General features: G+C 41.2%; 1 protein-coding gene across 1 annotated transcript in view; it reads right to left on the reverse strand.

The window, feature by feature from the left end:
• abcc8 (ATP-binding cassette, sub-family C (CFTR/MRP), member 8) overlaps positions 1 to 14,584 on the reverse strand; it is a 51,979-nt gene that overhangs the window by 1,982 nt on the left and 35,413 nt on the right. Inside the window, exons 21-36 of the mRNA XM_071504009.1 lie at positions 13,916 to 14,000; positions 13,506 to 13,586; positions 13,113 to 13,250; positions 12,697 to 12,822; positions 12,403 to 12,499; positions 10,535 to 10,782; positions 7,812 to 7,978; positions 6,796 to 7,023; positions 6,011 to 6,103; positions 4,718 to 4,820; positions 4,170 to 4,283; positions 3,157 to 3,277; positions 2,661 to 2,791; positions 2,466 to 2,544; positions 2,204 to 2,312; positions 1,481 to 1,584 (exon numbers count right to left, since the gene is read on the reverse strand). Of these exons, the coding sequence (XP_071360110.1) occupies positions 1,481 to 1,584; positions 2,204 to 2,312; positions 2,466 to 2,544; positions 2,661 to 2,791; positions 3,157 to 3,277; positions 4,170 to 4,283; positions 4,718 to 4,820; positions 6,011 to 6,103; positions 6,796 to 7,023; positions 7,812 to 7,978; positions 10,535 to 10,782; positions 12,403 to 12,499; positions 12,697 to 12,822; positions 13,113 to 13,250; positions 13,506 to 13,586; positions 13,916 to 14,000 (2,024 nt within the window). The remainder of the gene's footprint in view (positions 1 to 1,480; positions 1,585 to 2,203; positions 2,313 to 2,465; positions 2,545 to 2,660; positions 2,792 to 3,156; positions 3,278 to 4,169; positions 4,284 to 4,717; positions 4,821 to 6,010; positions 6,104 to 6,795; positions 7,024 to 7,811; positions 7,979 to 10,534; positions 10,783 to 12,402; positions 12,500 to 12,696; positions 12,823 to 13,112; positions 13,251 to 13,505; positions 13,587 to 13,915; positions 14,001 to 14,584) is intronic.

The following is a 14,584-nucleotide window of genomic DNA, read 5'->3' on the forward strand; positions in this document are numbered from 1 at the left end:
TTCTGTATTGCACAGCTGAAAGTACAGAGACACACAGAAAAGCAGGGTAGAGTGAGACCACCAGGACACACAGATGATGGCATGAGTTACGAAGGGGTGAATATTTCAAAAATATTATTAAAACATAGGAATTATTGAATGGAATTTTGTATTTTTTCCTATTACATAGATAAAAAAAAAAAGATAAACTATAATGAAGTTAAACAGTCATCTTTTAATATCATAAACTTAGTAACACATCCTCCTGGCACTGCAGTGCAGTCTGCTTTATATGCAACATTAAACACTACGTTGCACTGTTACTTTAACTAAATCAAAAGCCAAATTAATTAGACATTAACTCCTGGGTCACAGATCAATGTCATATTGAACATGTGGCTCCAGTGAACATAAACTAAAGCAGTGAGCAGCTCAGTGTCAACATGTCACACACACCTACACACACACACAGACACACACAGACACACACTAATCAGTGTCACACAGGAAAAGTGAAAGCAGCTCTTTGTCTCTTTGTACCGACTGAAGCAGAAACACATCAGGTGAGATGAGCAGCAGCAGACTATTGTTCCACCAGAGCAGAGAATGATTCTTTTTTCAGATTCAGATTCAGACAACTTCATTAATCCCGAGAAGGGCAGTTCCTTCGCAGCTTACCCAGTCCATACACACAACGTCAAAACTCACAGCTGAACTAGTTACATGTCAGAGGCAACTGATAGGGTCAATGCAAGGGAACAATGAGCAGAAAGTAAAATAAATAAATAAAATAAATAAAAAATAGATTTAAAAAAACACATTTGTTACAATTCATGTAGTGACTAAATAATTTAAATAATACGATGAATTTCTGAATTTTTCTGTTTTTCAATTTTTTTTTCAGGAGACAGCGCAGAGGATGACAGAGACATAAAGAACTGGCCCAGAGCTAAAGAAAGCCTCCATGCTGAGTGGGGGCCCCCATGCATAAGCATACCAAGCATTCATCATGTACAGTATGTAGGGCTGTAAGGCTGCTGAAGAGGTGCACGGCTCTCAGTTCCTATCTGATCTGATACCGAGTCTGCTGCACTCTACAACTGTCAGGACTGAGCAGCAGCACACGCAGCACAACTCCGACAGGGAGTTAAAAAATTCATGCTCATGTATTCTGATACGGCAGCCTGATCTTTGTATCAAGACACTGGAGCAGCAGATGTGTGATGAGCAAGTGAATACGTGACCTCTGAGAAGGAATTATTCCTTAGTGTTCCTCGTACAGATCAGTGCCACACTGTTAGTTTATATGCTGCATTATTTGTCTGTTTTTTTTAAATAAATAGAAACATTTGAAAAGGTTATAGATTTTATTCATATTGGCACTGTCTATTCTCTGGTATAAAGAATAAATAACAGTTTGTGTAAACTCTAACACACACACACACACACACACACACACACACACACACACACACACACGTTAAAACAAAGATTTCCTTACCCAGCCCTCCTGGAAGTGATTTAACAACAGGCTTCAGCTGTGCGATCTCCAGAGCTTCCCACAGCATCTCATCTGTAGCCTTCATCTCTGGGTCCAGGTTGAACCTACACACACACACACACACACACACACACACATGTTTTACTATACTATATTACTATACTATGTTTTTCTATGCTTTTGATCAATTAAGTTACTGATTGTTTTCTCAGTTATTCGATTGATCATTTGGTCTATAAATCATCACACAACAGTGAAAAACAGCCCAAGCTGACATCACAGGACCCTCAGTCCAAACCCCAGAGATATTCAGTTTACCATGATGTATAATGAGCAAGAAGAGCAGCTAATTCTCATATTTGAGAACCATACAATATTTGCTTGGTAAATGATCTTAACAGTGAAGTTATTTAAATTTCTCGTTTCTCTGCTCTTCCCCGGCATGACAAAGCTTTTATTGCCACTGCTGCTGAAGTCTAAAAATAAACCTCTCCGGCAGTTTTCAGAGGAATGTCCTCTTATCTGCAAACCCTCTGCTCTACTCAAGCTTCAGATAAGTCTCTTTAAAGTGTGCCACAGTTTTGCCAACTGCTCCTGTTACTGGAAATGTTCTGTGTTTTCCTGTCCTTCTACTAAAACTATTTCAGATTATCACCAAATCTAAACTGCTGTGATTCATCCTTCCTGTTGGTAAAAATGACGGTGAAGTGAGGTCCTTTGTACCGGATGGTGCCGCTGAACAGGATGGGGTCCTGGAGGATGATGGACAAGCGTGACCTGAGGGTCTGCAGAGGCAACTTGGCAATGTCAATGTCATCAATCACAATTCTCCCTGTGAAACAAAGAAAAATAACCTAATCACACACAAACACGTCGCACAGCTTTTTCGTGCTGGTGCTGCATTTAGAAACTTTGTTTCCTTGTTCAAACAGTCATTTTCATTTTCATTTCATTCATTTGAATTGTATCTTAGGAAATGTTTTACCTTCAAACATGTCCACCATGCGGAAGAAGGCCAAGGAGAAAGAAGATTTTCCACTGCCTGTTCTGCCACAGATCCCCACCTGAAGAGAAACAAATAAATCATCAATATCATGAATACTCAATCAATCAATAGATATCATCAATTCATACACCATTTCCTGGCCTTATAACGCACAGTTTCCCTTAGTATGGATACCTTCTGTCCGGGGCTGATGTGCGCGTTCACATTTTTAAGCACAGGCTTCAGCGTGGTGTCGTATCGGACGCTCAGGTTCTGGATTTTGATCTCTCCCTGCCGGGGCCAGCCGTCAGGGACCTGAGACACGGCTGGGAAAGACACACAAGCATCAGTGGGCACCCACTCCACATAATGATTTGATTGTGTTTAAATCTGATAAAGCTCAAAGGCCTTTTGGCCGAAGGTAAACATGCATGTAAGATAGATTATTAAGGGATATAATGGCATTAACTAATGTGAAAACAGCTGAAGGAGGATAAAGTTACATTTCTCCTGGGAATTATGATACCCCACTTGAGCTGACGATGACGAATGTGGATTAAAGGTGGACTAATTTTAAACTTCACAAAGAAATCAGAAAACCTTGAACCCCAGAGGAAGAAAACAGATGTGATTTCTTTTGCTGAATTAGTGAAAGCTGGTTTGATTTAAGAGCCTGTGTTGCTGCACTCACTGAGCAGACCCTCATAATTCTCCGGTTCAGTCTTGAGCAGGCCGTTAATCCTCTTGACTGAGCCAAGCTGTACTTCCATGTCTGCCAGGTTACGCACCATCCAGTTCATGTAGTTGGATACCTGATACATGCAGGGGAGGAGAGGGAGGAGAGGGAGGAGAGGGAGGGGGAGTGGAGACAAGTTGGGTAAATGTCAGCATACAGACACACAGTCAGTCCTCTTAGGCTGGACACCTTTGTTGCATTACAGATGATGTAGTCAACAATTTACACAGCATCGCTGTCCTGTGAAAATCTTGTATCTCCGTGAGGCAACGTTTTCATGGATGAAGAAAAACAATGAATGACAAACACCGGCAATGGATTTTTAGTCCAGAGAGTTTTTAAGTAGTCTATGTAACTTAAGATGTTGGAAAATTTTCTCAACATTCAATTATTCAGTTTATCTAAAAAATTAAAAATCACCAAATTCAAGTCCACATGGTTTCACTGGAGAGACACTATACAGTGAAAAAGAAACAAGATTTACAAACATCAAGATGTAACAATAAGAGAAACTTTAATACAGGGTAGTTTATATTCATTTCGAACAGTTTTTAAAAACAGATCTATTTCAACAGATTCTGTTAAAATGGTTTTGCTGCAGCGAGAAGAAAAAGTTAAGATAAAAATCAGAAGAAAATGCAAATGAGCCACTGATTTTGCATCATAAGTCGTTCTCTTTATAAATCTCTCCATCTCTAATCTCGCTGAAGTATGTGGAAAACAAGAGATGATTAAACTACTAGTGCTTGTGTTGCAAGTGGTATATATATACATATTTTTTTACATGATTTCCATCCAGACTTTAGAACCATTTATCGAACAAAACACTTCATTCTACACCAGGGAAATAAATGCAAAATCTTCCGAAAACTGTGTCAATAATGTAGAATTTGCATTATTTTAATGTATAAAACATGGTCCTTGAAGAGTTCAGGTAAAAAAAAAAGCAATGAAACACACAGTCTCACCATGAGTGCGTAGGTCAGTCCCAGCCCCACCAGACCGGTGGACAGCTGGTTGTAGAGAGAGTTAGTGATGGAGGCTACAGCTGCCACCAGCACCACACAGGCTCCAATGTACTCCTGCAGAGACAGACGATGAAAAAGCATCACAGCAAGGAGATAATGCATCACTGAATAATTCAAAAAAAGGAAATAAAATAAAAGGAGAGCTATTATTAAACATTGGTTTATTGACACATTACAATAAAGAATGTGTGTGTGCATGTGCGTGTGTGTGTGTGTATTGTCTTTGTGGACATTAATCAATAAACATCTCAAGGTTATCTTCTCTGCTGTGAAACATGAGCAGAATGCAGTCGATACATAAAACATCACCTGCGGGCTGCGTTTCATGTCAGTATTGGGAGGATGGAAAATTCAGTTTTTCAGGATCCCAACAGAGGGAGCAGTTACCCAGCAACATAATCATAAATGTGAAGCAGCTGCTGTGTCACAAACAGTAAACAGACCTGATCAGAACTTTAAAGAACTGAACGCAAGGAACGGATCATTACCATGCGAACCTCCAGCCACCGATTGGCTGCCGTGAGGAAGAGAGAGGCGATGTTGTTGGCATCAGTGAACTGCAGTAACCTCTGTCTGAACCTGGGCTCGTACCTGCCAACAGAAGGGATTCTTTCATTATGTTACAGACTGTATCACACACACACACACACACACACACACACACACACACTGTCCACCTGCCTGCAACGTCTCCATTTCCCATCTTTTTTGAATGATCAAGTTTAACAAACTATTCTTTCTTTTTTATTCCACTGACTCCAATGGCAATCCATTATCCAACTCATAAGTGATAAAAGCCATAGTTTAACTTAAACATTGCATTAAAAATATAGCTTCTCTCACTCTATAAAACTATGAGGGCGGAGGGATTTGATGGTTCTGTACTGGCGGAAAATCATGTCAAATACAGGGATCAGGAAGTTAAATATATAACTATATCTTGTTCTATTTTGGTGACTTTGCTTTTTCTGGTAATGAAATCTAATGGCTATCTTCAAGCCTGCATTTAAAAATCTGTCCCCCATATGCCCCTCAACTTTATGGAAGTGTAATATTGAATTGCTGGAGTGCTTTTTTAAACTTAATATACCTCCAGTGCCATTTGGATTTATTCAGTAAAACTTGTGTTTCCAAAAGTGTAAATTCAAAAGAAATTTCCACTTGCACTTTGCTTTTCTGGTAATACATGATACATTTTCTGGTAATGAAAAGCAAAGTGCAAATGGAAATTTCTTTTGAATTTACACTTTTGGGTTCATTGAAATTATAATTTCAAAAGAAGATGCCTCACAAGAATAAATCCAAATGGCACTGGAGGTATATTAAGTTTAAAAAAGCACTCCAGCAATTCAATATTACACTTCCATAAAGTTGAGGGGCATATGGGGGACAGATTTTTAAATGCAGGCTTGAAAATATCAGACTTTTAGAGATTCCTACACTTCCCATGAGGCAGCTGGAGGCCTTTCATTACACCTGAATTGCACATGTCTTTCAAACTTTAAACTTGTTTTGCAGGTTTCTTGTGAGAAACCTGAAGCCCCAAAAGCCCTTTCTGTTTTCACAGAGAGACTAGTACTTATCACAGGTAAGTTTTCTTTGTCCTGTAAAATTAGTGTAAGGCCCCTTTAATAAAAATGTAAGAATTTCAATAGTGGCTAATAAGACAGGAAACACAAGTTTTACTGAAACAGCAATAGTCACCGATCAACATTCCTCATTGAGTTAACATGGTTTGACCACTGGATGTAAAATGGCTACAGCAGGATGTTAGTGATTACCTGAGGGCCCTTATAGTGGTGAGACCTTCCACTGTCTCTGAGAAGTGGGACAGTAGAGGGAGCTGGGTGCTGTCCTCCAACTGCTGCAGGTCCCTGACCAGAAGACACATGACACAGCAGAGAGGGAAATATCAACTGAGGCAAAGGGCAAATAACACCGGTCACAAGGCCGAGGCGATAACGACATCAGATATTATTTAGTTTGCGTCACACATTGGACAGATGTGATAACTGTTATGCACGTGTTTTGAAATGTGTTTTATGGCTATGTAAAGTTACACTGATCCATGAGCTGCAGTCCTAATAATTTCATTTGTCCAAAGAATACATACATCTGTGCACAAAATAAAATGTCTGCATCTGATGATGTTTTTCAGAGGAGCTAAAAGTGAAATTGCACAAAAAATTATCAGCTCCATCCCAAAATAGCCGCCACTTGGCGTGGGTAAACAGTAAAATCGGATGATATATTTTTAGTTAGCAGGTGTGGACCTACAGGGCCTGAGTGTATTTTTGTAAAACATAACAGAAAAATACATGATACATTATAAGTTATTTACATTTCATTGTCTTTTATGGTAGAAAAAGTTAAATTTACATATGTTGAGTCATAAATTGGTGGAATCAGTCTTTAAAAAGTCATCCTGTGTAATTTGCGTGTGATTGTAAATGTAAACTCCTCAGGTCATTCAAACCTCCACGTTCCCCCGAAACAAGGATGTGGACATACGTTCAACAACACGTCTGTGATATGTGTTGCATTGCGCCGTCCTTTTCAGACTCACCTGGAGGCCACCCGGAAGTATTTCTGTATGAAGTAGCAGGCGACGGCCAGCGGCAGGAGGGCGATGAGGAAGACGGGGGTCACGTAGGAGATGACCCCCAGGGCGGACACACACAGCAGGGTGGAGCGGGAGAGGCATTCCAGAGTGGTCGGGATGTGCTGGTCGATTGTGTTTGTGTCTGTGGAGAACCTGTTGAGGATACTGCCGAGGGGAGTCGTCTCAAACAACCTGTGGGAGGGAAAACAGTGACGAATTGTTTGTGCTGACAGTAAACTCATGATGACTCTGAGTTACCCCCTGTTTTTTGTTACCTGTCTGTTTTCCCTGCAGGAGTTTAACAAAGACATCTCTCTTTCCATAAAAGCAAATGTGAATTTGAATATTATGGTACCTCAGAGTTAGAGTAGTAATGTGTACTCACCTGTGTTTTTGTGAGAATTGAATCTTCTCCAACACTCTTTATTTCTTTTGTTTTTATACCCTTTTCATTTGCTGCTACAATATACATTTACTCTCAGGCATCCAATGTCATGATCAAATCAATACAATAATTATATTTTAGGCCTACATCATTTCACAAGACTATGTTCTAAGGCTAAAAGTTTTTTTATTTATCTTATTTATTTTTATTACATATTTATTCAGAGATTTCCACAATGGGAGAATAACATTTAACAGGAATCTGCTCAGACACGCTGTGTGGTCTTTCATCTGAAATATATGTGTTTATTCTGCAGTGTATGTGGGAGGATAGGTGTGTCATGTGCATGTGAGCGTCTTTATGTAAGTGACCTCTCCCAGGTTTTGTGTAGGGAAAGCAGATGGTGTGCTGAGTAATGGGGCGAAAAACAAGGTGCTTTTAACTGTGTTTCCTCTTTTAAATGACCTGTTCTAGCACACACACAAATGTCAACGCACACACGGTACACTTCTCTCTCTCTCTCTTTGCCCCTTTCATCCATCATGAGGCAGAGCTGCTGCTGCACACACACACACACACATACACAGCGTTGTACCTCATGGGGGCAAGTATGATCTTGTTGAGCAGGTTGTGGTGGAGCTCCTTGGCCACTTTGAGGCCGGTCCACTCCACCGCCACAGAGGTGGCCAGACACAGGACGATGCCCAGGCAGCAAAGGACACTGAACACCAACAGATACCATGAGTGACTGAAACCACAGTCCTACAACAGAGAGAGAGCGAGAGACAGAGGGTTAATAAAGACATGACTGCAACTTTGTGTGTGTGTGTGTGTTTGTGTGTTTGAGAGAGCGGGGGCGTTCCTGCCACTCAGTTTGCTTGTACTGCAATTATAAGCATAATTAACTTGGAGGCTGGTTAAAAATTAGCTGTGTAATGTGACAAAACCAGTGAAGCTTTCAAAGCACTTCGATCAACATTTGAACAAAAAAGCAGCTGAGACTCAGCTCTCTCCCGGCCTCATCTTCATTTTTCTCCTCAGCTGACCTCCTATTTCATTTAGCACTCTGATTCTGTCCCAGGCTTTTTTTTTCTTCTTTAAGAGTTTACAAAATCATTTTCACCCTATTAAACATCTATTTATTATACCAGTCATTCAAACAAAGCCAGTTAAAATTTGAAAAAAAATTAAAAATGTACTTCAATCAGGAAACTGACTTCCAGTTTTAAATCTTGGTTTTATGGCCCATGTAAATGAATGGGACATGGTGTGGACAGGAATGATTGGACAATAAAGTGAACACGTGACTATAAATTATTTCTGCGCCCACATGAACAATCATGATGCTTGTTTTTTTTTTTTTTTTATAAAGTGAATATCTGAATAATTTACTACTATTAGGAATTACATTTCACTTTTGTGATATTAAACCACATCAGATCAAGTCAACTTTACTGTAGCCCAACATCACAAGTCTCGGTGGGTATTTACACTGTATACAATGTATGACATCTTCTATCCTTCCATTGAATTCAAAATATCAACAACTAATATTTTTGACAACAACTGCAGCGATGATATCAAGAAGTAAAGTTCTGGTACCTTGAATAAGCATTTTCACAAGTTTAAAATGAAGAAAGTGACTATATTACTAGATGAAAACAGTAATAGCAGTTTGCTTGCAGTAATGCCAGGTTAAAATTGTGTTTGGGTTTGATTGAGAAATACACAATTGTTGCTCCAGTAACAGCTAATTTTTTTCAATTATGTATGGAATTGTATATTAAATGTACTGCTAATGGTCATTACAATTACACAGTCGGACCTAAAAAATAATATACCAGTGGTATCAAATAAAAAAAGACACTCCAGTTGCTCAACACACACTAGCACCCACTAGAAATATCAAGAATTTCCACTTGTGTAATCCTCTGATTGTGCACAACATCTGTCACGTGTGAGTGTGTTTACAGTGAAGTGAACACGCAGTTACATAAAGTGGTGGTAATGTGCCAGAGTTTGTGTTTGATAGCAGAGTAGGACATCCAAGTGGATTAGTCCACAGCACAGCATAGATTAGATAAACCTGGCGAAGACACACTGAAGCGGAGCCAGACAAGATGACTTCTGCATCCAAGCAACAATCTAGCTGCTCTTGACTGTACAGTCAGTGAGTGTGTTTGAAGAGAGCTGAAGAAGAGACCACCGCCCGCAGTGTTAGTGTCCGACAGGAGGAGGAGGAGGCTGCCCTCATCCCCAGCTGACTCTGTCTTTAGCCTCCACAGTGACAGTGTGTGAAATGTTACCTTGCATTTTGACGCACACAAACACACGCACGTAACTGTTGATAATAGAGTTGCTTCATTGCTCCTGGGACACTGTAACCTCTCAGCAGCTGTTGTGGCCTCAATGTGTGAATGTTGCAGCTTAACCCTCTCCAGTATTCATATTGTTTTTTTTGAGCATGCATGTGTGTGCCTGTGTGCGTGTGTGTGTGTGTGTGTGTGTGTGTGTGTGTGTGTGTGTGTGTGTGTGTGTGTGTGTGTGAGTTTTGAATGCCACTTAGAGACTATATTGGGGATGGAAAGGGAGCTTGACGCTGAATAAAGGTTAAAGAGGTTTATGTAGGTCTCTGTCACCTATGCACATACCTCTGTCTAAATCAGGATGAGAGTTCACTTCAGGTCATATCATAAATTTAAACCTCTCCATCTTTACATTTCCAAGCAGCTCTTCCTCTAAACCCTCAATAACACATTATTAACGTGCTCTTTCTTAAACATCTATTTATGAAATGCTTTTCCATTTCGACGCAGACTGCGTCAATGCAGCTCTGCTGCTCTAATATGCAGATGAGGCAGTTGCCTCAGGATTGTGTTAGTGAACGCTCCATCTGGAGCTGGCAGCGTCTGTGTTTGTATTTCAGGTCAGCTCCACTCAGTTGAGATCACAAGAGAATAAGTGAGAAAACTCTTACATAATTTCACTTTGGCCTGTTTTACAAGAACATATAGATATGATTCGCTGCTTTCTACTTTTCACACATTTAGAGAAAAATGCCTGTGATAATTTACTGAAGCTCAACCTGGTCTCATCACATTATTTTTTTTGTAAGACCAATGCTCCAAAACCTACAAATATTCACTTTACTCACATAAGACAAATGTTGGGAGTCACTGACATGAGGCAAAGAAAGGCACCAAATCCTCACAACTGAGAAACTGCAACTAGAGAGCGTTTGACATTAGTACTTGAAAAGTTACTTTTGGCCACACAACAAATCATCTCAGTAAAAAACTGAGCCATTCAGTGCCTCACCTGCACGACGGTGCAGTTGCGAGCGGTGGCGTCTATCTTGGCCTTGATGACGTGCGACGTCCAGTGTGCCAGCCAGTAGTCGATGGCGACCATGAGGGAGTGCTTGAGGAGCTGTGACAGGAGGAGCAGAGTGAGCAGGAGGAGCCCGGCGGACGACAGGTAGGTGCCACAGGAGCGCCAGGGGATGGTGGCTCGCTGTCGCATCACCTGCGACAGGTTGTCGTCATCCTCACTCTCCACTGATTCCTCTGGGATCGAGACAGAGATTAATTAAAAAGGGGAAAAGTCATGGTTTAGTTTTTACCTGAGACTGAGATGTGATCAGGCCGAATTACTGATTTATTTTGGGACGAAATTAGGGCAATTTACTTTTGGAAAATAATATGACTGTGTCCTCACTTTTTTTTTTCTTACCTCATGTAAACTGCTTTATCTCTGTATTTAACTGTGCTGTCTTCTGCTGTGACTCACTGCTCATACGCTCTCTGACATTTCTGATGTTCCTCCTCCTCCTCTCCTTTCCTAGATATTTCATTATCTTCCTTTTCTATCACTTCCCCCTTTTCCCTTTCCTCCTGGACACATTTCTCATATTTTTTTCCTCATATGTCCATCTGAAGAAGCACTACTAACACAGGACAAGAGAGAAGATAAAAAAATACCAAAGAAAGAAGGTCACAGGAGAAAAGAACCCAGGATACAGTATCTATGTTCCACAACACCAAGCAGATGCTCATTCCCGTGAATGGCATATTTTTCAGGGGCAATGGAGCAGCCATGACACACTAACTAGAGGTGAGGAGTTAATGTTAGTGACCTCCCGCCTCCTCCCCACCTCAGATGTAAATATATCACATCACATCATGCAGCAAGCTTCAGAGCATGAGGCTGCATGTGGGTGTCTGTGAGGCTTGGACAAACCGTGGGCAGAGACGAAGCAGGAGAGCAGAGGAGGGAAAAAAAAAAAAGACTGGCAGGGCAAAACCGACTACTGCTAACATCATCTACAGTCATGCTGGCATTAGGTAGGTTTTCAGGAGCAGGAGAGACAAATGCTTGGGGAAAAAGCAAGAGAAATAAAGAAAGACTAAATGGATGAAAAGGCTCTAAGATGATGGGAGAAGCTCACACTGCTACAGTTTGCTTAGATTGCCACAATACCACAGACTTTTTTTTCTTTTTGCTTTTTTTGTTTTTTTTTTTCAAACCATGCTTTCTGGCCACACCTGCTCGATCGAGTATGAGGGCTGGAGCCATCCCACAAATCCACCCCGGGGTGCCATCAGCACACAAGAGACAACACAGAACACAAATAAAGAGTACAGCCACTGCACCTTAGCACCCTCCACTACAGTCGCACATTCAACAGCCGAACACACACACACACACACACACACAAAGATTCAGTGCTTAGCCACAGCAGAGGGCTGCTGAAGAGAAGGTCATATCATATCTGGTTGCTAAGGAAGTCAAAAGAGAGGCCAAGACACGAGACACCAGAACCAGAGAGAACATGGTGGTCTGGCGTATTTAACACCAATGCAATGTTTGCACTGAATAGACAGGAGAGAATAAACAAAGCACAGGGGACATGAATGAAATACAGGGAGTTTGGAGTCATTCAAATCACTGCAGACATTGCAGAAGGTGTCAACATTAAAATAAGCTGACGAGCTTAAGCTTTAATGTTGCAGGTGCTGCTCCTCTTCAGGTACACACGCACACACACACACACACACACACACACACACACACACAAATAAAAGTCAGGCTGTAATCAGTGAAGCACCAACTGCAATCCTCTCAATATGTAATCAAGCAACTATTCACTGTTGTCATAGCAGTGATTGTGACCTCTGACCTCTCACCTTCCTCGTCCTCCTCAGTCCTCACAGCCTCTCTGGAGTACATGGCCCTCCGCAGGTTCTTCCTCTCCAGATCAGTCATACTGGCTGCCACCGTCTCCTGTGGGAGGAATAAAGAAAAGCATTTGATTCCCAACAATCTGCTGTGACATCAAACAAACAGGCAGGTGACCAAACTTCTATTCCAGGCAGCGCTAGACTCTGTGCACCTTTCCTGATTATTACAGGCTGACTCAGAGGTATTATGGATTTATTAGCCCTTTTGATGATGATGATGATTTAGCAGCCATCAATGACCTTCTCAAACTCCTGGTCCTGTCTGTGCATCAGGGTTTTCCACTGCTCGAAAAGCTCAGGTTCAGCGTTTTGGATGTCCTTCAGTGTCCCCTCAGTCTGGATAGTGCCATCTTTCATGGCAATAATCTGATAAAACACACACACACACACAAAACCAGAGGGAAGAAATGCATTCTGTGGTGTCATCTTAGAGCGGAAATCAATCTTTAACAATCAGTCATTCTTTCGGAGATAAACTGTCTGCATCCCAAATGAGACAATAAGGTGTTTACATCATGAATAAAAGAACAGCATCACAAATTGCTCTGTGTGTTAAAGAGATAAACAACGTGTTAATCTACAGTCTATCCAGCTGGCAAAGAAAATAACAGCAAATCTCTCTTTTAAAGACACACACACACACACCCTGCTCTTACCCAGTCTGCATGTGGTAGATATTGAAGTTTGTGTGTAACCAACACCACCGTCCTCTTCTCCTCCCTCAGGAGCTTCAGGATGCCGTCCTGCATCAGATGGTCACTCAGGTGGATGTCTAAGGCAGAGAATGGGTCATCCTAAAAAACACATAAACAGACCTAGATGAAAAGTTGTGTTGAGCTTCTCAGCCCCTGCAGCTGGGATTAAGAAAGTGTGTTGTTATTTTTGTCACGTCAGAAACAGAATCACATCTGAGTCTTCAGGTAAAGCTTCAGAAAAACTGTTTCACTGTAAATGCTGATAGACTGGTGGATTGGTAACACAGTCGATTAAAGGTGGACTCCAACTACTGAAGTCCTTCTTTTGAGCACAACGTTTGTGTGAAGACTCACCAGAAAGACCACATTGGTCTGCTGGTACAGGGCTCTGGCCACACTGATCCGTTGTTTCTGCCCACCAGACAGGATGATGCCCTGCACCAGAGAGATGAAAGCATGTGAAGAAGAGATTACTACATGGCTTCACAACAAAGAAGAACGAAGGGCGACCTGGCCCCAGGGTACCAAAGGAGATTGTGGTTTGTTTCCTGTATTACTGGTGCATGAAGAAATCCAACATGACAGTGCTCTGGCTGAACAAGGTCAGTCCAACTCCCTACACACAAACATCAAATCCTCACTGCACAGTTACGATGACAAATGATCTTGTAATACACTGAACCACTTGTGGTCAGGTCTAGAAAATAAAAAGACCACAGAGGAATTAATAAAAAAAAAAAAAAAAAAAAAAAAAAAGAACTGACCCGCTCTCCGATCTCTGTCTGGTCCCCCTGTGGAAGGATGTCGATGTCAGGCTGAAGAGAGCAGGCCTCAATGACAGCTTTGTATCTGATGGGAACAGACAGAGACAGATCCCCAATGAGGACAGAGAGCAGCTGCTAAAACTAGCCAGAAGGAAACTACAGCCCTGCTCATTAATAACCTATCGGCTAATAATGTAGATAGTAAATTAATTTGGCTGATAAATGTCTTCTATGCAATTTGCAGCTGTTATGTTCATGTAACACAATCCATAAAAGTCTCAGACCTATTAGCACTGAAATTGAAAAGAGGAAAATTATTTCAGCAGCTTCGGTGGTTTAATTGACAGACTTTGCCCTGAGAGGTGGATCTGACTCACTTCAACCATGGACGGTCACAGAGTAGAGAGATGAGAGGCAGATTGAGAGGCCAGAGAGACACAGGAAACAGGTCATTCCGTCATGTTCACATTTAAATGTATCATCATTTCTATAGTGTTAAATTAGGGCAAGTCACATGGTCTTGAAACTACAATATAAATGGATGCCACACTCAATTTCACATGGTAACTTGCTCTGTAATTGCTGGTGCCTCGAGAAACCAAAAAATACAGGGTCATGGCCCAGAAAGCATCAGCTTGCCCTGTTTTAAATAGTCAGGATAATTTAGAT

The sequence above is a fragment of the Trachinotus anak genome, unplaced genomic scaffold, assembly GCF_046630095.1.
Source record: "Trachinotus anak isolate AG129_WGS33_773 ecotype Australia unplaced genomic scaffold, CSIRO_AGI_Tana_v1 ptg000002l, whole genome shotgun sequence".
Taxonomy (NCBI): domain Eukaryota; kingdom Metazoa; phylum Chordata; class Actinopteri; order Carangiformes; family Carangidae; genus Trachinotus; species Trachinotus anak.